General features: G+C 41.4%; 1 protein-coding gene across 2 annotated transcripts; it reads left to right on the top strand.

The window, feature by feature from the left end:
* The first annotated feature begins 1,666 nt into the window (after positions 1 to 1,666).
* Positions 1,667 to 21,316, top strand: MXD1 (MAX dimerization protein 1). 2 transcript variants are annotated; one of them, XM_075601344.1, is made up of 6 exons: positions 1,667 to 2,090; positions 4,050 to 4,146; positions 10,792 to 10,821; positions 12,683 to 12,797; positions 12,894 to 13,053; positions 13,524 to 21,316. In XM_075601344.1, exons 1-6 carry the CDS (start codon positions 2,018 to 2,020, stop codon positions 13,718 to 13,720), a joined length of 672 nt encoding a protein of 223 aa, XP_075457459.1. In that variant the 5' UTR covers positions 1,667 to 2,017; the 3' UTR covers positions 13,721 to 21,316. The 2 variants fall into 2 exon arrangements, with proteins under 2 accessions (XP_075457459.1, XP_075457457.1); XM_075601342.1 differs by having other exon boundaries at positions 1,682 to 2,090; positions 13,521 to 21,316.
* The last annotated feature ends 5,173 nt before the right edge of the window (positions 21,317 to 26,489 follow it).

The following is a 26,489-nucleotide window of genomic DNA, read 5'->3' as shown; positions in this document are numbered from 1 at the left end:
CACCACATCGGCGTCAGTCCCCAATATAATTGGAAAGCTGGGATGTTTCTGAGGCTCAGGGCATATTTCGTCGTCCGCCTCTGCGTGGGGTGGATACCCGCTGGAGTGTCCCACCGTGAAGAGAGTCTATGTCTTGCGATGGTGGTCTGGTCCCAGACCACAGGCCGCAAGTACTGTGCGGCGTCCCACAAGCTGATTGGGGTCTCAGGACTTACCTGGGGCCTAAGGGGGCAAACTAGGCTTAGTCCAGGGAAGCAGAGCTCCCTGGACACTACCTGCTCGGTTCTGCTACCCCTTCCGACTGGCGTGGCTCTTCTCGCGGCAAAAGTATCAATGTCCTGCAGCTGTGAATTTTGCAGCCCTATTGGCTGTGCTGCGCAATGTGTCAACAGCCCCTGGGACGCATATCTCTAACATGGACGCCGCTCGCACCATTGCGCATGTGTCCGGCGCCTGCAATGGCCGCAGCTGCTTTGGCCGTACTGCGCGTGTGCGAATTGTCCAATGCGCGGGCATATCCAATATCCCACTGCGGAGCTCCGCCGACCCGGTCGCCAGCCCCCCCTACCGCAACGCTCGGGGAGTGTGTATGTTTTGGCACTTTTTTTTTTTTAACCCACCATAGCTGTCTGTTACACCCATGTACCAACTTAACATTGTATGGCCAGCAACCAACCTAGTGTCTTCTTTAACCCAGGCTGTGCTGAAAAGCTGTGTACGCTTATACGTCTCCATATTAACATGGATAAGGCTACGCTTATAGTGCCGGCGACTTCAGGCTGCGGTTGCTGAAAAATCAAATTGAGATGACTTCCAGCGATCGTGAGCAAGCCGTCACACCGTTGCGTCGCGCTTACTATAAGCGCACGCGATGACGGAAATGCATTTGTTTTGACGTGGCGGCGCCGCCACTATAAGCGCAGCGTAAGAAGTAAAGGCTCTGTGTGTGCTCATTTGCATGTCCTTACCCAGAATCCCTGGCTGCAGTGGAAGCACAGCATGCTAAGAGATAATGGGAAAGGTATGGTTGCAGGCCTGTCGGAGACATGTGAATGTGCTCACAAGTGGTATTGTTATTTACTGTATGTTATATCATATATTATTGATGCACAATACACTTTATAATGTCTCATTTGCCTGCTGTATTTGCATCAGCTCTGTTTGGTGACGGTCATTTGTTTGCATTGCGGCAGCTAAGGGGTTAATGAAAGCGTGCACCCTGCACGTGGGGTCCGAGATGGAAAGGGCCCCACAAGCCCACGTGACCTCTCACGGAGCCCGCCTGCGTTCTATGTACATAGACAATGCCCGGCTACGTCACAGGGGGGGACACCATGTCGTGATTGACAGGTAGGTTACGTCGGTGACGTCAACGACCTCCTTCCCGACCGATTCCGTTTACCCATTTTTGGTCATAGATATTCTATACGCACATTATTTTTGTATATATTTAATAAATGCCATCACAGCGCCCTGGGAGATGAAATAGGTTCTCCAGGAGGCAACCAATGAGTATCGACACTGTCAACAGAGTAGCCAAACATAACGCGTTGCCGCTAAACGGTTCCCGCCCCCTTCCTAGCAACGCCCCATTGGTCGCTGGGTCGAGCCTCCAGCCAATAGGAAGCCAGGAGGGAGGAGTTGAGCTGCTTGGCCAATGGGGTGTCGCCACTGGCTGAGGCAGTGGGCTTGGCTTGGTTGCGCTGCGGAGGGGGACGGGTTAGGTTGAGGCGTGCCTGTCAGGAGCTGATAAACAAATCCTGGCGCTTCCGCCTGTCAGTCACCGGGAGACCCGAGGACACGGAGGCGATACGGAGTAACCCTGGGCCGCCCGCTGGTCATACTGTGCCCCCCCTCACCACACACACAGGAGCAGCAGGCCTCACCCCCCAGTGCTCACAGAACACCTTCTCCCCCGGGGGGATTCATAAAGTCCCCCTCACTCATCACGGGTCTCCCTATCTCTCCGTCTCCCCCGAAGCGCCTCCGTGTTTATCTCTCCGGACCCTGCTAGAAAATGGCGGCCTCGGTTTGTGTCAACATCCAGATGCTGCTGGAAGCGGCGGAGTACCTGGAGCGGAGGGAGAGAGGTGAGATATATACACCTATATGTATATAACACACACACACACATACATACGTGTATATAGTGTGCGTAAACATACACGTATAGACGGAGAGGTGAGATATATACACATGTATATAACACACACACGTACGTGTGTATAGTGTGCGTAAATATACACGTATAGAGGGAGAGAGATGAGATATATATGTATATATCACACACATACGGAGGATATATATATACATACATATATGTAAATATACATGTAAAGAGAGAGAGGTTACACACACATATTGTGTCACACACTGTTTTTGTATGTGTGTGTGTGTGTGTGTGTGTGTGTGTGTGTGTGTGTGTGTGTGTGTGTATGTATGTATGTATATATATCACACACGGTTTTATGGAGGGAGTTGTGTGCAATTATATTTTTGTATGTACTTGTTGGGGTTGTATAGAGGTTCATATGCTATTGTATATATTATTAATATATTTTATAAACATACAATATATGGTCAGATGTATGTTTGTATGATATATATCACACAAACATCTGTCCATATATTGTATGTTTACAAAAAAGCATTTAATAACCGCAATTACAACACTTTCCATTTGCACGTGTATGAAGGTCTCCCTACGTGTCTGTGTATGACATCATTCTCCTCATTGCCTGTTTTCGAGGCACCATCTTCTTCGTTCAAGATGCTCATGCCACTGATCATATTATAAAAATCTCAAATCACATTAGATGTACATTAATCTGATGTGCTAGGATACAGTAGATCAGTGCAACATCAGTTATTGTGAATGTTATATGTCAATTCCCTATGGTAAACACATATACCACAGAGCATAATATTATCCACAATACATTGATAAGGGATAAAGCTTTTGCTAAACTCAGTTTGAATAAAGAAAGCAATAATTTGCTTAATAGATTAGCAGCATTTCATAATGGCGTAAAGCGCTAAAATAGTTATATTATTTTCTGTGTGAATTAGAAGCTGTTTATGGTAATATTTTGAATCGTTCTCACACGATGCATCAACGTGCAGCATTAAAATGGAGACTTGTCCTCCATGCACAGTTTATATCACTGTGGAGAAATCTGAGCACCTTCTGCGAGGAGAGGCAATTTGCATGACAAAAACACCCAATATTCTGCATGCGTTTTAAGAGATTGAGAGCTGTGCAGCCTTGGGTTGCATATTGTAATATTGTAAACGCGGGAGCAGTGTGTTGCAGGCCTTACTGTCAGCAAAGGGGTTAAAGGGGCCTCCCACTACTGCGTAATTACCCCGCTGTCATGATGTAACCGTATGATGTCACCATAGAGCGCTGCTAGTTCCCTTTTTTTCATATTGTAAAACTCCTAATGTGTATGTAGTAAACAAGCGGTTTCAGAGCTGTGGCTTTGTATGCATACATGTTTTTGTTCATATTTAGCAGTGGGTACAGAAATACACAAGGCATTAAGGAGCTTTTATATAACCGTTAATCAACTGGTGAATGTAATAAACGTCCAAAGATTATCTTTAGTTTCAGCCACAATCGAAGTAAACCCTTTGCTGTCAGGATGGACACTTTTCTGGCAAGCTTTTTATTATTATTATTTATTTTTCAGAAAGGAGATTAATAGACCACTTACAGTGTATTCTTTTATGTATATGGGCCCAAGTGCTTACCACATTCTTCCTAAACTACTAATCCGAATAGTGTAGTGATATGCAGAACGTCTACCCCTTTTCACTGGTGATGTTTAATTAAGACTGGAAAGGTTGGATGTCATGTTTTTGGCTATCATCATACATAGTTACTCTGTGAAATATTTTCTTTGGAGAAGATGATTTGTTCCTGCCAGCTACCAACCATCGTGCCTCTCAAGCAGCTTTGAACCATCTTTGTGCTTTTAAGGGGGGAGGAAGGGATGCGGCAGCATGTTAATTCTCATATGTCACGTCTGCTCTCCTTTTTTACTCAGAAGCTGAGCATGGTTATGCTTCCATATTGCCTTTCAATAGCAAGGAGAGGGATGTTTTGAAGAGGAAAAGCAAATCGAAGAAGAGCGGCAGTAGCAGGTACGAGGCTAACGAGGCCGCTGTCCAGGTTTTTCTTTCCCAGTGGAATTCTGCAAAGGGCAACAATCGCTGTTAGATTGTCTGACTGCTTCGTTAGTGTTCACGTGCAAACCACATGTGACATTTGCCACCACATAGCGGAACAGAGAAACCTCTTGTGAGTTCTATTCCTGTATTCATATGCAGCCTATGTGAAAAATGGATTAGACCTGCACTAAATCACAATGAGCAGCCGATTGGGGACCGGTCTACCGGTCTATGTGAATGAAATAACAAAGCTGTGCGCATAAAACAACAAGCACTATTTCCATCTCCGTGTACAATTCAATATTGTATTTTTTGTTTTGTTGAAGCATTGCGAAATGAGACTAGTTATTTAAATGTAAAAAAAAATTATATATTTTTTTTTCTATGTTGCAGTTTATTAAAGTTATCAAGAATATACAACATTACAAAATGTAGAAGCAATATACATATTCAAATGAATACATCAAAAATATGGGGGGGGGGGAAGGGTTGCCACCTCACGTTCAAGTCAGGTGTAAACCTTGTCCTCGTGATGTTACCTTAAATCTTAGTGACAACACCTAGGGTCCCCTGTTTTTGATATTTTAACAGAATTTCAGCCTTACACTGTTTATCCATGGTTCCCACGATTTTGTGAAGGCTACGGACTCTGTCTGAGAGAGGCCGTCGCTTCCATCAGCATAATATTGTTCACTCTAGAAATAATTATAGACCTTGGTGAAGATCAATTAACGAAGTGAGGGCCTAATGTTTTCTAATGGTTTTGATAGAAGTATGGTTACACGGTTGAGTGGGGTCGATATTTCCGTAACTTCTTCAATCTAATTACCATTTTCCAGAAGGTCTGTATTTTGGGACAAAACCACCAGACATGGAGACAATGTGGTCAGGTTGAAACTCTTGCCCAACACTGGTTTGAAACAGCTGGATACATCTGATTTAGCCTATCTGGGGTTAAATACCAGCGAAATAATATTTTGTATGTAACATTGTGGTACAGACTGAGGTTTTGGAGGCTGCCTCCCATATCATCCCAGTCATGCTTTGATATTTCAGTTTGTAGGTCAGACTCCCATCTTATCATGTAACCGAATGGGACCAGCTCTCTTTATAATGTGGATACTTAATCCTTCACATAGTCCCTATTTCGACATTTAGCTCTCGAGTACTGTTTCGGGATATTCCCAAGTGTCTGCTTTTTGAAGATCATTTGTATTTGCAATGCTGAGCAGTTGTGTTACTATGTACAACTAAAATGTGGTATACTGCAGTTTTTAGAAAGCGGCAGTCTGCGCTGATGGTTCATTTATTTTTTTTACCTTTTTAAATGTGTCCTTATGAGCTAACTACTCGTTTTTTAGTGGGTGGTGGCAGCCGGTCTGATCGAAATGCAAGTGGAGCCCCCTCCACATCTGTTTCTGGCGCCTGGGGCCTGGTCTGCTCCTGGAGCACCATGACCTGGAAGTCCGATGGCCAGGCACTCAAAAGGTTCAGAGATCTTCTCTTCTTCTTTCTGTTTCCAAATTCCATTTAAATTAAATGCCGGGGAAGCGGCGAAGGGCTCTGTAAACTGCACTTACCTAGCTTCAGACTGCTTCTGGAGACGCGTCGCTATGGCACCGCTGCGTCAAATGACGCTGCAAGGTCACGTTGCCATGACAACGTGACGTCATGCCGCCCAGAACGTCTGAACCAAGGTGGTGGTGGGGGGCACAGAGAGGGGGGCTGCTGGAAGGGGGCACAGGAGAAAAAGATTGCGCTCCCCTCTAAAGGTTACCACTGTAACCTCAGCAGCTCGATAGAGAGAATTTTTTTTATTTATTTAAACACTAGGCCCCAAGATACTTGTCCCTGAAAATTAAGGGTCTCTGCTCTGGAAACCTTGTTTCTCAAACTAAAAAAAAAAGGGGGGGGAGGGGTCATAACGGGAGTGAACTGCTGCTTTAAATAACATAACATGTATTATTTATAGGGGTGGGCACTTTCACTCATGTTCTGGATGAGATTTTGCCAAAATTCGGTTTGTTTGGTTTTGGATTTCTGCCAAATTATGGGGGGGGAGGGAGAATGTAAAATATGAAGGGAAATGCTTCAAGAATAAAAAAAGATAGTCCATAAAAAATATGGTGAGCAACACCTAGAGATTGGCACTTGGCAGTGTATTCTGTTTTTTGTTTCAACATTTTTGGGAGGTTGATTTTGGTTCCATGGGGCACATTTATCACTCGCCACAGGCTATTGCACCTATTAACTTGAATAGGTGTCAACGCCGGGCATAGTGACCCGTACCTGCAATTGATGCAGATACCTCTAAAAAAATTAAGCGGTTTGGGTTGTTGGGTTCTGTTATCAAACCCTATGCTGCCCATCGCTAATTATTTTATATTGTTTTTTTATATTTTCCTGTAGCAATCTTGAGCTTGCAGTTGTTAAAGTATTTTTGTAATATGGACTTCTACTTACTGGAGCATTTTTGTTTGTTTTTTTTTTGTTTGTTTTTTTCAAAAAGGAAAAAACTTTTCTATCTGAAGTCTTTGTGGATTTTGTGCCCCTCAATAGTTGAGGCATAATTTTGATACAACAGATAAAATTCAGGGTGGGGAAATGTAATCCATTGTCAGGTAAGGGGAATAACTAACTGAATCATTCAAACCAAAAAGCTTCAGCCCTTCTCTCTGCTGCTTACTCACTACTTGTTGCCGATGTTTTTCACATTTTGTCCCACATGATACAAGACATCCTTGTTGACGAGTCTCGTACGGCATTAATTGCTTGGGAGTTTAAGACGGAGTTCAAGAGTTGGGGAAAACACATAATTAGGACATTAGCTCCTTCCCACAACTCGGGTACTTTGAAGTTTTTTTTGTTTTGTTTGTTTTTTAGTACTCGTTTAATGTTGAAGAGTTGGTTAGCAGTTCAACTAAAATACATTTCAAAATGTTTTGTTCACTGTAGGAGACAAGTGCAGATGTGTGACCAAGGAGACATAGATTGGGGGAAATAAAACATTGGGTTTTTTATTTAACCTATAGCTTCAAAATAGTACAGCTTTAAGACTGAATACGAATAAACAAAACAGGGCGATTTCTTTGTAAGTGCTTACTCTCACTTCCCAGTCCCTATCTGCAGGGCTGGGAGGCTAGGCCTCTTACCAACCTATGACCCCCCGAAGTCCAAAGCGGTACCTGTGATCAGGGTGCTGTTTCCCACATGCCAGGGTTGGTGTTCTGCGGGTGATCCCTCTGGCAGGTTTCAGGGTCCGCTGCATCTTGGACCAGAGGATCTGTTTCCCTTGGATCTCTCTGGCAGCACAAACTTCTCTAGTGTTAGAGATCCCCTGCAATTTAAGCAGGAGGCTTTTCTACCTGTCTGAGCCAAGTGGAGACTAAGGCCGTGATTATAGTTGTGGCGCGCGTGACATGCACTAGGCTCGGAAAACATGCACTAGGTGATTTGGAGGCGTGGCTGTGACATCACGTGAGCGGTTCGCCCTCATTGGCTGAACTGCTCACATGACGCGGTCGTCGCGCTGCAAAAACAAATCAAATGGTATTTTCAAAAATTGTGCGCTCTGACCTGCCTCCGAGGTACAGCCTTTTGTTGTCGTGCGGGTACTATAATCGCAGCCTAAACGGTAGCTGCAATTAACCTACTCCCTGCTGAACTCACCAGCCAAATACAGGCTTTGAAGCCCTTTTAGATGAGGGTTAAGGCCTTGTCAAATTCACACTCTGTTTTTGCCGTTGTCGTTTTTATGAAATTCTGTATTTTTCTATTTTGGCTCGAAAATTTGGTCAAATTTCATATTAATTTTTTTTAATTTTTTTTCTTATATTGCGTTTTTGTTGTAAATTCCAAACACTTGCTTTCTAGTTCTGCTCTGATAACTGTAGCTTTGTATTCACTGCTGGAAGTGAATAGGCGTAGATAGAGCACAGCTCCAGACATCCTGTAGTAAGTCTCCAGGGAAAAAGACCAGGCCACTCCAAAATAGTCAAAAAAAGAAGTTATTTATTGCTAGCTTAACATACAGGGAAAGGGGACTGAATGAACGCACCTACGCGTTTCGTACAGGAGTATTTTATCAACTTTATCATTGCAACTGGACTACCAATTGTGGATTTATGATGTTATTACTACATACATGTGGAACCTGTTTCAATTATTGAGCACCACATATACCACTTTTCTTTGTATTCACTGCTGCCCTAAGTTGTATGCATTTCTATACTCCTACACTTGTGCTCTTTTTGTGTATTCTGTTTTTGGGCATAGTTTGCAAATATGCAAAAAAAAAATACTAATAAAGATTTTATTTACATGCAATATTTTTTGACTTGCATCTACAAAATGTTACCATGTGAAAATACATTTTTCATGTATGTCTTGTGTACGGAATAGTGATGACAATATACAATATTAGTTACAAACATGTAGAAACAGCTTCAAGTGCTGAAAGAGCTTAAACGGGAGATGGGTTTAAGAGACTCCGGTAAATAGTTCCAGCAGTGAGCAGCCTGATTAAGCGTAGGAAGAGCGACCGATTTCTATATTGAACCTTGGGACCATAAGCAGGTTTCTGAAGGCGGATGTTGGGTGATAAGTGCTGTGTACAGTGGAGGTGAGAAGCCTGCTCAGATAATTGGCAACTTGTCCAGAAAGTAGTTAAAGGTTGAAAGGAAAATACTTCTGAACGCTAGGGACAGCCAAAATATTGCAACCATGGGTTTTGTAGTTGTATAATGAGACAAAACGGAATATTGAATCGTATAGAATGCGACGTTTCCTGGGATGAATTTGGGGTGCTGGCACAATGCACTTTGTTTCTATAGTCTGTAATTGGCTTTCTTTGGATGCACTTTATAAAAATACATTTTGCCTGTTTGGTAAAGATTTTGGATGTTGGCTTGCCAATATTCAAAGCAAACAGATGGGCGTCTAGCCATATACCCAATTATTTTCCATGCTTACAGACTTGCCGAGTGCAGAATTTCCAATGTCCAACCTACTTTTAATCTGAGATACAGTACCATCAACAAACCACTCGCAGCAAGAGACAAGAGATCAGCTTGAAATACCAGATTTTATCATGTGTAATGTTTTTTTTTTTGTTTTTTTTTGTCCCCTTGGGAAACGGACGGTTCATTCTGTTCTAAGACCGCAGCGTTCCAACTCCTGCAGAGACTTTTTGAACTTCTAAATGTCAAGCTCATTTTCCAACTGAGCTCAAATTACTGTCGAGGGCTTTCAAAAGTGGGAGGTTTTACTACTTTGATGCACTTGATAAATGTCCATGTGAGGAGCTGAGTTTTTAAGAAAATCTTTTGCAGATAACATGTTACATTGCAGTTTTAATCAAGTAAAGCCGCACCGCCATTTCTGTTCTATAGCGGGACAGCACAATTAAACATTAGTTACAGTGAAGCTGATGGGGCAGTCTGCTCATAGGATATAGCATTGTATCCTTCGTGCTGGCCATATTTTTACCCATTTAGTGACAAATCTACTGCACTTGCAAGCAGGGAATATAGGGGGATTTTCGACACAATTATTAAGTGCATTAAAATTGCTGAAACCTCCCACTTTTGAAAGTCCATGATTGGAGTAATTCGAGCTCGGTTAGAAAATGAACTTGAGGTTTGCAAGTTCAAAAAGTCTCTGCAGGAGTTGGAATGCTGCTGCCTTAGAACAGAATGACCGTCCGTTTCCCCAGGGGGAACCAGAAAAAAACCTCTGGTAACATCTGGCATTTCACTCATTCACTGATCTCTTGTTGAGAGTGGCCAGTGGCTTGTTGCTGGTATCTCCAATTTTTTAAAGTAGGTTACATTGGACACTCTGCACTGAGGGAGTTTGTAAAAACACACACACACACACACACACCTTGAAAATAAACACGATGCTGAGTATCTGGGTAGACTTCAAACATCCCACTGCATTTTCTTCCTTGTGAATTAGAGCTGAAACCTGCAATGGGTTTTCTGCGTCATATTGCACTTTGCTATCTATCCCACTCTTATGATCAACAGTAAGAGTCCCTCTGCTTCTAAACCCAGTAACCTCTTTCTGTAAGGGTTGGCTATATGAAAACAATGGGGGTGGTTTGAGGCGTGGGTTCCATTTCTTTGTATGGGGGCGGGAGGTTCCAATTCTGCGCAGAAGTTCATTAAAGGTCTCAGTTTTAGGGTGAGAAAAAAGCGATCCATTGTCAGGTGAAGGGATAAATGTTTCACTCCCCTCAGCCTTTCTCCTAGTCACATAACCGCATGTTTGTCCGAAGAATTATGTCCTAAAGTGGTAAGAGCTGTTGCCCCTCTGACTTCCAAGCACAACAAGGCAATATGTCAGATGTTACACATGTGAAAGTGGTATACGAAAGTGGTATACTGTAGTTTGGTGGAGTATAATCACTGTATACAAAAGCACCTGAAATGTTTACATCCAAGTAAAGCTAAGCTTGGTATCGTGACGGGCTTGACAGGCATCTCTAGAATTAAGAGCTTACAGCATGCACTTGCTAAAGAAATGCACTTAATATTTTAATTACAGTGCAATTACCACCCTAATATTAGAAAAGAGGATGTGACTAACACTGGTTATTTTTTGTTTTTGTTTTAGGTCAACCCACAATGAAATGGAGAAGAACAGGTACGTCTGGTCATTTTACAACTTTATTTATTCATATGCAACATGTTGGTTTGCTTGGTATACCGCCTGCAAACACCCCTTTACACCATCTGGTTTCTGAATAAGAATCGGGTCCTCCCTTGTGACAACGGATTTAAAAAAAGCATGTTTGAAACAAGTTATTCTGGAGTGTATCTTTGAGTCACAAGTGGTGCATCTGGTTTTTAAGCGATCTTGGTGACACTATTGAATGCCAATGATTTTTATTTATTTTTTATTTATTTTTTTCTTGACTGCTGCACCCTTATAATTATCATGTATGTGGCATACACTTTACGTCGGTTGAAATTCAAGAACAGTCGTTGCGATCTCCTATTTTGAATAATTTGCTTTTATTGATCTAAATGTGAGCGAGGAAACACGATTAGAATATTTTGCACGCACCCTGTATGCCTCCTTCAGGTGTGGGAAGTTTACAACTTTGCTAATTTGCTGTAAATTTAGCTTTTCATGTAATGTGTGCCGAGATACCAGTGACTGTTGTACATCTACAGTGGTGGGTCCTCTCCTCATACAAACTCTCGTCACTAGCCCCGTTAAATCATTTGTGGTACAGGGATGTTTCAGCTGGCTGTGCAAAATATATCCAAAGAACCATTACTGCTTCTATTAGAGCTCAAACCCTTCTGATAAGTGACATACACTGTATGTATACATTATGATTACATTCTTGCTGTGCATGTTAATCGGCCTGTAGAATTCAATTGTCCATGTGTGTATTGATTTTGGTACCTTCCACACACGCTCGAACATAATACTTTGTTATAAGAAATGTATGGATCCCATTGCATTGAGGTCACTGCTTGTGCATGTTCCTTTAGTGACCCTGCCCTAATGACATTTGTTTGTATAATAAACTGAGCTGGAAGAGAAAATGAGTCTGTCCCTGCAACATGCTCTTTGCTAGTCACATGATCGTAAAAGTACGTGGTGTTAAAATTGAGAAATGTCGGAAACCTCTTGACTATTGTCCTCTATGGAGGTTTTTACTGATCTACTTGTTACGTTTTGCAGCAAATAAAAATATCACTTGTGAGCTTTCATGTCTCAGACAGGTCTGCAACCCTGCCTTTCCCCATTATCTCTTGGCATACATTACTTCCACTGCAGCCAGGGATTCTGGGTAATGTCATGCAAATGAGCACTCAATGTCTCATTTAATCCGATGGCTGTTTTGGATTGCTCTTGTAATGTTCTGTTTGCGATTTCCATGTGAAACGCTGAATCGCTCAACTCCTGTAGGCCACATACTGGAGACTAGGAAAGGGATTGCATTGAATTAAACTGAGTGGGCTTCTAAACTGCTATAAAAAAAAAAATCTATAGATATTTTCATGAGTATGTATCAGCAGCTACTTCATATAGATGGATAGCTATCTTGCTCTAAGTAATGATAATGAAGACCTGCATTTAACATTTGTTTATGTATATTCATGTTCTGGCAACAAAAAAGTTGATCTAGAAACAAATGTTTATCCAATAGTGCAGACTTGCAGAAAGCCAGGTGCTTGCCTCTTCTTTTACTGACTCGCTGAATGTGTGGGCATACAGTATGTCTACTATGTAGTTGAGAAAGTGGGTGTGGGCCACCAGTTTGTGTGGGTGTGAGGGGGTTTCCAGCAGGCTCCTGAGAATTGGAATCTTGTTTACAAGTTGTAGTTGTGTCTGCTTTTAAAGGGCAGTAAGTAAACATTGTAAGACCCGCATGAAAATATCACTTGTGAGCACATTCACATGTCTCAAACAGAAACCCATAGAAGGGGACAAGAGATTCAAATAACCTTTTCTGTTCTCTTTTCCCCGCTCCCTCTCTCTCTTTCAGGCGAGCTAATTTGAGGTCATGTCTAGAAAAGCTAAAGGGGTTGGTACCTGTTGGGCCTGAAGCCAATAAGCATACCACATTAAGTCTGTTAAATAGAGCAAAGTTTCACATCAAGGTAAGATGACAAGTACGTTGGTGTATTATAATATTCAAAAGCCTGCGCTAGCTATGGGTACTTACGTTTTCTATTATTTTTTTAAACATTGTTTAGAAACTTGAAGATTGTGACAAAAAGTCACAACACCAAATCGATCAGTTGCAGCGAGAGCAGCGGCATCTACAAAGGCAACTAGAGAAATTTGGGGTTGAAAGGATACGCATGGACAGTATGGGATCCACGGTGTCTTCCGAGAGATCGGACTCTGACAGAGGTGAGCAGTCGTGTGTAATATCTATATATCTCCTATACATACATTTTATAACTCTGCTACATTTTTTTTACTATTCCAAAAGAAACATGGTTCCTAGAAAGAATTGAAAGAAATGAAATATTCCTGTGCTACATTGGACCTTATCACACATGGTTCAGATTTTAGCAGGAAGCTCCATAGTAGTGGAGCAATAGTGATCTCCAGGTGTAGGACCACCACAGTCCTGCACCAGGAGACCACCTGTATCAAATAACCTCCCCCACCAATCAAAAAATGATGTTCGGTAAGGTGATTAGTGATTTAATTACGAAGAGGGAAGCCTCCCACTGAAATCAAAGTGAGGAAGTTAGATCTGAAGAAACATTACAAATGGCAAAAGAAGATTTTGCTTGCATAATGTTACTGCAGTGTTGGAGTCCCAAGTCTAATAGAGGATTGCTCACCGTGTTTAATCTTTCTGTTCCCAGAAGAAATTGATGTCGATGTGGAAAGCACAGACTTTTTAACCGGGGATCTGGACTGGAGCAGCAGCAGTAGCAGCAGCAGTGTCAGCGATTTGGATGAAAGGGGAAGCATGCAAAGCATCTGCAGTGATGAAGGCTACTTCAGCGCTGGCATTAAGAGGATAGCACTGCAGGACAATCCTAAAACCAGTGTCTGCTTATAAAAGCCAGTGAGAGAAGGTGAGGGGGAGGCTAAAAGATCCCAGCACTTCTTCCCATCAGTCCCTGCTGCTTCCACATCCAATACGGTCTTAGCCAGGAGTGGCCAACGCCAGGCCTCAAGGGCCACCAGCAGGTCAGGTTTTAACACTATCCCTGCTTCAGCACAGTCATTGACTGAGCCACTGATTTTAGCCACGTGTGCTGAATAGGGGTATCCTTAAAACCTGACCAGTTGGTGACCCTTGAGGACTGGAGTTGGCCACCTCTGGTCTTGGCAAACAGCCCCTTCCAGAAAAGTAATCTTGCACGTGAACTTGTCCACTCCAACCTTATCACCGCTATCTGCTCCCACCCCCAAAACTCTGAAGTGGTGTGTGAGTTTCAGTTTACACTCTTGATCACGTGCCATCAGCCAGTTCCTGTCCAAGAGACTACATTCCAGAAACATGATGAAGCACTCAAAATATATATATATATGTATGTCACAGCAAGGCTTGTTATCTGCCAGTCCGTTCACCTAGCTGGTCACCTCTTCTATAGCTGGCCAACCAGGAAGGCGTGTAGTTCTCCCAACAAAACAAAGCTTTTCTGCGTAAATTGGGATCTACGTATGAAAACGCTATGAAGGATTATTTCGAAGGTGTCTTGCTTTTTGCAAGGCCATAGTTTACAGCTAATATTCAATATGAAGCCGCCTTTTACATGCAAAACCGCCAGCGAGGAATGGATGGGACACTGTATCCGTTCAGTGGTTATGGTTCACAACCGTGGGAATGCTGCTACCTTTTTCTCAAAATCGTGCATCCGATATTGCACTGAACCCAGCACAGTTTAAAATATGAAGCTGAAGGCCTCTGGCTTCTTCTTGACTATCTAGAACACCACTTCCTTTTTGTCTACGATGTTCTCTCTTTTTTTTTTTTGTTTTGTTCTTGGTGTCAGTCTTGCGTACGTTCCATAATTAAGGTATATTTGTTAGTCTTTGCAAACGCACTAATTGGCCACACTGATTTCATTTGGGTGTCTGTCGATTCCCTGTTCCTAGCGGTGCATATTTAATAACTGGAATCGCCAAATAACCATTACTGCCCCCTGAAATGTACATGTTGCAACCTAATACCTGGGGGGGCACCTGGCACATTTCTAAGAGTTGGGGCTCCTCTAATTTACATTTTGTTGTGAAGGGAAAATGAGCTTGGTGTGGGTGGCTGGATTTGTTCACAGGTATTCTATATCATTATATGGTGTAGCATACGCCTAATAATAAGATTTCCATCCTCCCAGGGGTGGAATGTTACTTTAATTCCATCAAGGGAAGCGCACGCCAGCAAGTGAGCCTGCACTACAAAATCGCAATAGACGCCTTGATTGTCCTAAACGAAACGCACAGAACACTAACATTTTTCATTTTACCAAGCCGTGGAAATTATTGGATGGGCACTTTAAGATCGTTGGCTAAAACCAAACCGGTACCCTATTTTCCCCCTGTCATTCAGCTTCACCTCCTATTACAGCTGCACAATAGTGTCCCAGGCAGATGCTTCTTGAAGGATTTGTATTTTGCTACTGGTTTACGGGACAATTGTTTTTTATTTTCTACCTCAGAGCGAGATGAACAAGGTTAGCTCAGTCATTTGAGCGCAGCATATTGAAATAGCTTGCTTGCCTTTCTTATTTTGGTTATATTGTGCAAGCAAGGTTTAGTTTTATTTTAGCAGTCTAATCTCAAGGAGACAACACCTGGCAAAACTTGAGTATGAGCAGTGCCTACATATTCTTTCTACAGTTGGCAATATGGCTTTCAAGTGTTAGCGTCATCGGAAAGTAGCAATAATTGAAGCATTAAGTTAGTAGAGTGCGTCATACGTGACACAGCAATGCTCTCTTCAGCAGGGTCTCAAATGACCGTATATTTTTTGAGATGGGTAACAAAGGCAATGCAGATGTCTTAACAGGCTTCTTATACATTTTGAAGTTCTTATGGCACTTAATTAGGCCTTCTATTGGTAACCAAACTACTACAGTAACCAAGGATAAAAAAAAAATTATTCCGGTGTGGACTGGTGCATAAACTGATAGATGCTTTTATGAAAAGGAAATTGCAAAATGGACCACACCCTAGTTTAAACCTTGCAGTTGTGCCTATAAAGCAGTGACTTACAGCACTAAATTGGTTGCAGGCATACCTATTAACTTATACAAGACGGGGTAATTTACTATATTTTATTTCATTTATTCAGGGACTCAGTTATGCATATTATGCACTGAACTATTCACGATCAACACCAGTGCACTCCCTTGCATTTTTTTTAATGCATCAATCTGCTAAGATTTTCTATCTTGTTATAAACAATTAAATTTAAGAAAAAGAAGCACACTTACATATGTACATACATCACACAATCTAACTATTTATTCATGTTTTGTATAGCTATGTAATGGAGAGATTCTTATGACTGCTTTTTATAAATGTTCTGAAAAACGCTTTTGTTTGTATGTAGATCTGTGCAAATGATTAAAGTGTGTGTATGTATGTATGTGTATATATAAATGTTTGTGCTATACCAGGAATGGCCAATTTAATTCCTCAAGGGCCACCAACTGGTCAGGTTTTAAGAATATCTTGGCTTCAGCACAGGTGTCTGTTACCTCAGTTACTGACTTGGCCACTGATTTGGGCCACCTGTGTTGAAGCAGGGATATCCTTAACCTGACCTTTTGGTGGCCCTTGAGGGCTGGAGTTGACCACTCCTACACTATACTTTAGCACACCTTTTAAACACCTGGTGATATGTTTATTTTTTGAAGGCCTGTTTTTATTTTCACCACAACTTGGGCACTAAAATTTAAAAAAATAGCTTGACCCTCATTTCAAGATGGGCCTGAGCTTCCTTCACTCGCACGCAGCACATAAAGTTATTCTGTTATTGAAAGAGTTTACTGATGGGGATATAGGCCAGTACGAACCAGACTCCCAGGCCTAAAGGGGCATATTTATTCATGGGCATGCATCATTTACCTTCAATGACTACGTTGAGAAATGTCTCTTATGATGTGGCTGTTCTGTAATTGCACACATGCTCACTAAAAACTAGCAAAGTGTCCTGTGTCCCTGATGCTAAAATGCACAATAACACATGTATGAAGAGCTTGGGGACAACTTGACAAATTAACCCCTTCACTGCCCAGCGCCCTGGAAACTGCTGCCAAGGTGGCCACGTTGCTTTGCAAAGGGATTAGGGTGCTATCTGTGTGTGAGGTTGCAGTGCCAAATTTCTTTGAAAAGAAAAGCCTCACAACAGAAGCAGGTAGGATGGCCCCACTACCACAATGGAGTTTGAAAAACGATCATTCTTTTGCCTGAAGATATAACATTTACAGTACAATGTCCATAGTATTCAATTTTAATGTTTTTAACGCCTGGGGACACCCCTTTCTTAAAATGACAAATACAAGGAAACTAAGATATAAACCTATGAAGTCTGCAGACGTGCATCTGTGGTTGAGCCAAGCCTCACGGTATGTGCCAGCAGTGTTACTTGTCCCTGCTGCGTGCCACTGAAGTCACATCTGTCAAACCTACCTAATGACCCCTGATGACAATTTTGATGACTACCAAATCTTTCCCACTCTTCCCCCCCCCCCCCATATTGCACAAAAGCAAATGAAACTCAGGGATAAAAAGTCTGCAGCTTTCTTCCCCTGCCACGCATTGAACAATAGCCTGCAGTGTTATGTTTATCTATTTCTAAGTTATTGCCAACATTGATTTTAAAAAAACGACTTTGACCTTGTCAAGTCTTGAGCATCAAGAAGAACAGACACTAGTGCATGATAATGCAGTGCTGGATGGGACAAACAGGCGTTGAGGTTTTCACGGGTGGTTGGAGAGGGGCAGGTCTCCCTGCTGCTTTTGTCTCTCTGCTCCCTTTTCATAAGGTCTTCTGTTAAATGAAATCTGTGGTCCCCACCACTTTCTCCTTGCTAAAACCGCCCTTGATCATTCTCCCTAAATGTTTTGAGTGAAATTCTGACTCTTGTAGCTTCTCTTGTAGCACTTCCACTCAAAGGGGGCGTCATCAGTAAGAACATGAACTTACTGAGATGTTCACTTTAATTTAAAAACCTAGACTCTCTAAGCTAAAGCCTCGAGATAACCATTCGTGACCCATACAATGTCCTTCGCCCAAGCATTTTTGTTGTCTTTTTGCGGCGGAATATTTTTCCACTGACCGTTAACTGTCACCAACGTGTTGCACACATGGCCATATATGAATTATTCTCTTCTCTGGGCTCAGAGTAAACACAGTCATTTCATTTTAGAGACTTTCAGTAGACCTATATTAAAAGGGTGTCCTACACTACTGTATATAGATGCACATTTATTCCCAAGTTTGTTGGAAGCTCTGCAAGCAGCTTTTAAGGTAATGGAAGTCCTTAGTCAAAGTATATTATAGCTGAACCCGGAGGCTGTTAAACCAAATTCCACTTGCTATGCCTCTCATAACAATTTAAAAGGGGGTTATTACAGGTCCCCACATCCATGAAAAAAGTTAAAGCATGTGGAGTTTTTTTTCTTCTTCTTAGTCTGTGTCCCTGGAATTCACCAGCGTTCTTTCAAATCTAAAGCTATACCAGCATAATAACCTTTATGTCCATGAACACTAGTGGAATTATATATAGATGTATTTATGTATACAAAGGTTTTTGGCAGCTACACTTCATAGGATTTCATGGGGTCCCTCTAGGACCAAACCCAGTCTTAAGAGGTTGGTGGCACTGAAACATGAGGCCTTATTGAAGAGGACTATTTGATGTGATCTCGGGTCTGAAGTGGTTAGGCATCTTACAGTGGCAATAAGGTGGACTTAGATGAGCTTCCTTGATGTGGGGGTAACTATGGGAAATCCATAAAGCACTGTGTTCCTAACCGACTGAGTTACTAACAGAGTATAGGATACCTTATCTGATTCACAGTATATTCCATTCCATGATTTAGCCTGCAAAGCCATCAAAACATCTTAATCATTAGTGGGGAACTCCGATTAACAAATTAAATGAAGCATCTAGAAGAGTACTTTTGGCCCAACCAAGAAAAACAATGGCTCATGGAGCTGTGAAAGGTGACGTGTTTGTGCTATGGTTTCATGTTTTTGCTGGCAGTGTTGGACTATTGCAGGCTGCTTATAAAGGAATATATGTATATATATTTTTTGATCGTTTTTAATGGCATTTAACACGGAGAGCTCCGATATCCCCATCTGAGCTTTGACTTGGTGTTATATTAAATCACAGAACCGATTTTAGTGGTTTGCCTTTCAATGAGAGAGTAAAATCTTTGAGACAGCTCAGAAGAATGAGGTTTCGCAGATACTCGTGTCTTTCCCCTACTGACAAAGCAGACTGATCGCTGTGCGCAGGCATTCAAATTCCATATCTCCAGCCTTGATTCAAGCAAAAATATTTGCAATACTATGGCAGTAATTTATTCACCGTAAGGTGCATCCTGTGTTAAATGTCCCCTTTCCTTTTGTCTGAACATATGTTCAGTAGGACTTACTTTTGTTTGCTCAAACATTTACTGTGGATTCATAACATTGTTGTACTTCTCTACATTTTAGCCATCTTTTATTCCTCGTATAATGTTCATATTTAACATGCTTTGGTTTCAAAACATGTGCCATCCTATAATGTTTTAATGTTGCATCTTTCCTAAATTGAGACGGACAGAGTTTACATTTCCACCCAGCAGGCACGTTTTTCATTTATTGATAAGGCCCCATGACTATCTAAACCGCTCAATGATCTTTTATTGTATTGAAGGTTAGCCAGCCAACGCTACGATTACCTTGGCATTGGGCTAATATGGGTCATTCTAACCAATGTGGCAGCAAAGTGTTTAATAGCATTTCACCCAACATTTTATTAACCGTTCTGATGCCCGGGGAGCTGTCTATGTATTGCAAGGTAATGTCGCTGACTCCTCTGGTAGTGAAGTGGTTAAACTGCATTTAGAACTCTTGGCTAGAATTTTTTTTTTGTATATCTGCTTATTTCTGTTATGTATAAGTGTAATATATAGAACCAATTTATTTTTAATTTTTTTTTTTTGTATATGAAAGTAATCTTAAATCCTTGTAACTGAGGCAAGTTTCTGCACTTTTTAATGCATAATCTAGTTTAGAAATATATATTTAAAACTCGAAATCTCTACCGAACTAAAGAGGGGGGGGGGGGGTGAGGGAGGAGTAACTGACCTTTGCAAGCCCACCATGTCATTCACATGTTTCCATGATTGGATGAGACTGCGGCAAGGAACTTTGGGACACTAGCAATTTGGCGGATTTTACCCGGAATCTTCTAAGGGTTTGGTTGGCCATTCAAGTCTGTTTAGTGTTATCATTGGCGCCATATAGGTCATCTGCATATTCTGACCTTTGCAAGCACTTAACTTATCCACTGCTAAAGGGATTTACCAGCCTCGCTTGTAGTGAAAGTAAATACATGCACTTCAGTTTTGAAGCCACTGGTCCTGTGAGTTGCTCAGCCGCATTAAAAAATTCCCCTGCTGAGTCTTCTCTTAACGGCTTTATCTGGAGTCCGAACCTGCAAAGAAATTGATCTTCTCTCCGGCAACATAAATATAGAGCAAATTAATTTATTTTGTCTATTTCGTCCAGTGTAATAAATAATTGACATAGTTGAAGGCTTCTTAGCCTCGTAAAGGCTCAATGTATTGTATCTGTTTTTTATTGGATGTACTGGGGGGGGGGGGAAGTGAATTTACAATAGATTTCCTGCAGTTCTTCATTGGAACAAAAAAGTTTTACCGTGTAAAAGAATAATAGTTGAAATGGTACAGTGAAATTATTTATCCTCCTGTTTTGCAACCACACACACAAAGTAGTTATATATTTAAAAGCACCTTCCCTGCCAGAAACCTGCATTGTGTTTTTAAATGACACACTAAAACATAAGACGGGGGGAATGATCGTATGGATCATATTGATTAGAGAACTTAGGCTGCTTAGAAATTACGCTTTTGCTGTGCAATGCGTTGCATGATCCTTTTGGCTTTAAGACCCAATTGGACTGTATACTTTTTAATCTCTCTGTTGCAGCCATGAGGTTAAGAAACACTGTTGTAAAATCTGGAGTGCCCAGTCACACCGGTATCTAAGACTTCTTTTTATTTGCGATCACAAACTTTTTGCTTGTCTATTTAACATCTGCCTCCCTTTTTTTTTTTTTTTTTTTTTTTTTTTTCCAAACTGGTTGCTCATTTTACAGTTTTCTGTGCCTGTTTTTGTCAGTCTTCCCAAAAAAACTTAAAACAAAACCGGAGCGGTAGGTACAGAAATAGTATGGAAACCTTTCCTCTGTTGGAGGGGTAGATTCCCCAGTGAATATGAAAAACCTTTATTATCCTACACCCTGTGTCGATCATATAATGGTGCTTTTTACGGCATTCAGCACATACATTTTTTTAGAATCTACATGTTTTAGAAAAGAATTTTAAAAAAACTTGCTGTGTATATGGAAATACTTCTGTATTGTTGAACTGTTATAAAATAAATGAAAAAAAATTATTTCATTACTATGCTTGTCTGAACTTCTTTTTTTCGGAGTGTGTTTGTATCATTGGATAGTTTTTACTTGTCATCTAGTCGCAGATCAGTCTTATCCATCTCACTGTCCATGCCCTTCTTAGGCATGTTCTAAAGAGCCGGGCACGTGCTGCGCCATGCGCGCGCGCGGAATTGTAGTTGGCTGCCGTCAGTCAGCCTTTCTATACAAGGGCCGCGCGCGCGCATGGAGAGGGGAGCCGACCGACAGCGGCGAAGATGAAGAAATTCATCTTTTCGCGCCGCTACCGTGTGTGTGTGTGTGTGTGTGTGTGTCTACACAAGTCTGGTAAATATAAAAATGTTATTAATGTTTTTTTTTTAATAAATGATAAAGTACACATAAACACGCACACCCATATACATATACATATACATATACATACACATACAATACTGCATACACTCGACACAGTATACTCATGAAAAGCATGCGGCACGCACGTTCGCATAGGCACGCGCGGCCGCATACTGTATATAACAGCCCTAACACTCCCCAAAGCACGAGCTAATGTGCACTTTGCACAAAATGGAGGAAAGACCTTGATACATTGAAGATGAGGGTAACAAAATGAAAGACTATCTCTGCCAATTTTTCATCAAAATGTATGTACAAACACAGGCTCCTTTCCAGTCACTGTTTTCCCCATTCGCATCCCAAAGCTGCTCCAAGTCTGAATTGCTATGATCTGTATTCAATCTAAAATGCTTGACTTGCCAATCTTCTTACGTTTGAAGCAGGCCTTCCCCATAAAAAGATGATTGTGTATCTCAATTTCTGGGAGTGTGTATATCGATTATCTTTCACTCCCTTCTAATGTACTTGATTGCGTAAGCATCCCAAGACTAGTGCGTTTATGGTGGGATATGTTGTTATGCACCAAAACTGCCATTGAATTCCATAGAAACTGTCATACACTACTTTATCACGTGATCTGGGGGAACAGTGTCACGCCAGCCCTACATCTTTAAGACGTACGGCTGTAATCTTGTTTTGTGTATTTACGAGACATTTTACAAAATGAAGTCCTTTTACCCTTCATAACCTGATTGATAGATACTTTGTCAATGTTTGGTTACATCTGCAGGGGGTGGGGGAAACTACATCAGGATCTCTGGCTTCTATAATGCACTTGGTAGTAATTTTGTATACCTTTGCTACTATGCTAAAAAAAACCTGATGGATTTATGACCCTTGATATTAAACGGTGACAGATGTGCGTGTTGATGCACTATATTTGTTCTACGTTCGCTGTATGGATTGTTTATTGCTGACCTATATTTAGATTATTTTCTGCCACTGACTAGCCACATCTTAAATCAACAAATCCTCAAATCAACCCCCTAACCAGGAAGGCGAAGTGAGGTCAGGTTCACAGTACATTTTTGTATATGTTTGTGTCTTTTTTAAAGGACTACTTGTCTCCAGGCTACAATATTGGTTCTCTGCTGATGGCAATGCAAAAAAAAAAAAGACACACAATGGGTTTATTAATAAGGAAAGTCATATTTTGCTTTTAAACAAAATGTTCTAATTCTGGTGTGTGTGTGTGTGTGTGTGTGTGTGTGTGTGTGTGTGTGTGTGTGTATATATATATATATATATATATATATATATATATATATATATATATATATATATATATATATATATATAGCTCTGTGCGTGTGTTTATGGCGTTTTAAGGGTGTGCACTTTCACTGGTTTTGTTTTTATTCTACAGTTTGTTTCGCTGAAATTGGATTGTTTTTAGGTATCTTCTCAGGTTTCAATCTCCTGGGGAAGTCACAGCAAAGTATTCTGTAATATTTCCGTCTGAGGCAGATGGGGAGCAGACCTGCCCCACCTCACGTTACTCACCTCACGTTACCCTGCTCTTAGCACATCAGTAACATACCCTGCGTGTGACCTCAGGCAAAACAGTGGTGAGCTGTCAAAAGTCCAGATCCTTGCACATAACACGGGGCTGAGCACCATAAAGTAGATAAACAAGTCTGAGTTTCATGACGACAAGCAGGGACAGAGAAACTGGAAATAAACAGCGGTCGTTGCGTAACAACCTGCCGAGCAATGGATTATCTGAAGGCTGTACCTGTAGCGTCCAACCTGTGAAAACAGGGGCTTTGTCCAGAGAAGTCAACATTCAAGGACCCAAACCACTCCGATATTGGGATTCTGGACCAAAATCTGAAAACAAATATACAAATATTTATCAATCAGTGGGACACCACTCTATTGATGTCTGCACCAAGCTGATGAAAAAAATAAAAGTGAAACTGACAATCAGTGGTTGATGTGTGTTGGGTTGAGCAAGCACTTGGTCTTGGAGAAATGTAGAAAAAAAACAGCACTGGTGTGTATAGAGTACAACTTTTTTTTGGTGTGTCTTCATTTTAAAGATAAACTGACAGTCAAGTTTGTATATGGGTGCTCAGAATACACTAGGAAAAGTGTATGCTCAAGCTATTAAAAATAAAAAGTGCCACCCCCAACCCCTTCATGTGCAGTTAGTGATCATAAACCAGTAATGTATAATGGTGGGTCCTACATTTAAAAAAAAAAATCTTTTTGAAAGATGATCTGTGAGGTGTAGTGGTAAGAACACCAGTTGAATTCTCCCCTTTATAACCTCATATGATGATTCCAGTTGGCATTTCTTCAATCCGACACCATCCCAAAAGGAAAACATATTCTTACTTTAAATTCTTCTTTCACATGCATTGAGTGGGTACACCAAAGCGTGATGGCTAAAGTAGTAGAGAAAGTGCCTGTGTGGCGTGAAACGCGTAGGAGAGTTTTTGGTGTATCCTGTTTTTATCTAGGTCAACAGAATACAGAGATTTTGTATGTTCCTAGACACTATCTCTGAGCTGTGCGCTGCCTCGACTATTTTCGTTTCAGAAACACTACCCCCACTTTCTGTGTTACAGCATTAACATGGTGTATTCCTTTCTAAAATGTCCAATATACTGTAATTTATCGCTTGAAATGTCAATTCTCACACTTTAATGAATAGGCCTCAGTCTCAATGAAGATGAGGATTATAAACTAAAAATCTATTTTGAGTGTCCAGAATATTCCATCTCGCCTGGTTTGGGTTGTTGGACGGTGACATCTCTGATATTAACTCCCAAGGGAAGCCTTGCATTGCGTCGGCAAAGGCATGAATGTACATATGTAGTATTTAACCACATATTACTTATTTTGTTGATGCTGTTGCAAAATCACAGCGGCCCAGGGTGTGAGTACAAGCCAGCTGTGGATGTCAGAAAGCTGTGAATCAGGTAAGTGAGGATGTGGAGTAGTGTTTGTGATTCACTACAAGGTGGTGCAATGTTATATATATCTATACACACGCACATACACCGGGTTTGCAGGTTCAAAATCTAAACTTTGCCAACTTCGAAGTTCGTTTGGGAGTTCAAGTCGAACTGATTTGAATCATTCCGAATGATTTTTCAAATCAAAGTAAAAACTGCGCCAAAACTCGAGAGCGGCTAATCCTCCAATTTTTTGTTCTAGAAACTGATAACAGTCTCATAGCGCTGGGGTGCGTGAGAATTTCTGGGGAATGGCACGGTGCTTTCTGAGGCCCCGAGCTTTTCCTCCACAACATTTCCATTAAATTCCGGGGAGCGCGCAAGGCCTCTGTAAGTCCCTCTTACCTCCGTCTCCGGCGGCTTCTGGGGGTCACAACGTCATGTTGCCATGGCGATGTGACGTCAGATAATGCCAGAGAAAAGGTATTTGGGGGGGGGGGGGGCTGCGGGGGGAGAGAGCAGACGGGGTGCAGACCGAAATGTTGGTATCACTTCTGACCCACAATACAATTTTTCATTCCTGATGGTCAATGTGCTGTGTCCTTTCTCCATGTTCTTTCCTGGGCAAACCTACATGGTGCAGACTACAAGTTTATTCAGACACAAAAATATATATAATTTATTTATTTTTGACTTTTTTTTTAACTTCTATTTTTATTAAGATTTTCAATCATAAATGGGAAGGGAGGGGAAACAACCAGTTTGTGACAGAATTCTTACAATGACAACAATCACATAACAAAATCCTACAAAATTTTGAATTTTATCACATCTTATAAGGGACATACCCTACACTTATCGCTCTCAAATCCACTAATTGGGGCATCACCCCTATTCAACATCACAGGGGTCCCAGACACTCTGAGGTGAGTCTTTCCATTAATTGTACATCATTAACCCTTCTAATAACGTCTCTTCTGGAGGGCGCTGTGCCTTTTTCCACGCTGCAGCTGCCGCGCACCTAGCCGCATAATTTAGCTAAGTAATGATCTACAGCTTCCATAGGTTTAGCCAAGACTGGGTCTAGAGGAACCTTGATTCACGTCGCATCTTCTATCAATTTCAAAACTGTCCTCCAGTATGTCTGCATGACTGGGCAAAACCACCATATATATGTGCTACATCCCCTATCTGTCCTCATCATCTCCAACATCTATCGGTCACCTCCGGAAACATTTGCTTTAACCTTTTGGGAGTGTAGTATCAGTGTAACACAATTTTGTAAATATTCTCTTTTATAACTGTACATATAAAAGTTTTGCACACATTATCCCATATATCTTCCCAATCCTTCATTGTCATTTCCGTCTGGAAAGCTAAAGCCCACTGGTCCATATATTTATGAGCCGGGGTATCCTTTTAGGGGATAAAGTATATGTAGAAAGATGGTGGAGCACTGCAAAGAAATAGGGCTGTAGGCAGATCCGTGAAAAATAAAAATGCTTTAATCCAAATGCATGGTAGCAACAGCTACATTAAAAGGGTCCTCTAACGCGTAACGCGTTAGAGGACCCTTTTAATGTAGCTGTTGCTACCATGCATTTGGATTAAAGCATTTTTATTTTTCACGGATCTGCCTCCAGCCCTATTTCTTTGCAGTGCTCCACCATCTTTCTACATATACTCTATCTACAAAACGGAACGGATGCACGCTGTCATGGAGCAGAAGGGGTTAATATGTGAGTGACCTACTATGTTTATGGTTATTGTGACTATAGGGTATGTGCAGGGCTCCAGCCTATGATACAGGATATTTTCTATCCACATAGTGATTGCACTGGGAGTCTCTTTATATAAGGGCTTCCATGTGGTTTCGCTTCTAAGA

Source organism: Ascaphus truei, chromosome 5 (genome assembly GCF_040206685.1).
Source record: "Ascaphus truei isolate aAscTru1 chromosome 5, aAscTru1.hap1, whole genome shotgun sequence".
Taxonomy (NCBI): domain Eukaryota; kingdom Metazoa; phylum Chordata; class Amphibia; order Anura; family Ascaphidae; genus Ascaphus; species Ascaphus truei.
Note: the sequence above shows the minus strand (reverse complement) of the source record. Positions and strands in the feature narration are given on the sequence as shown.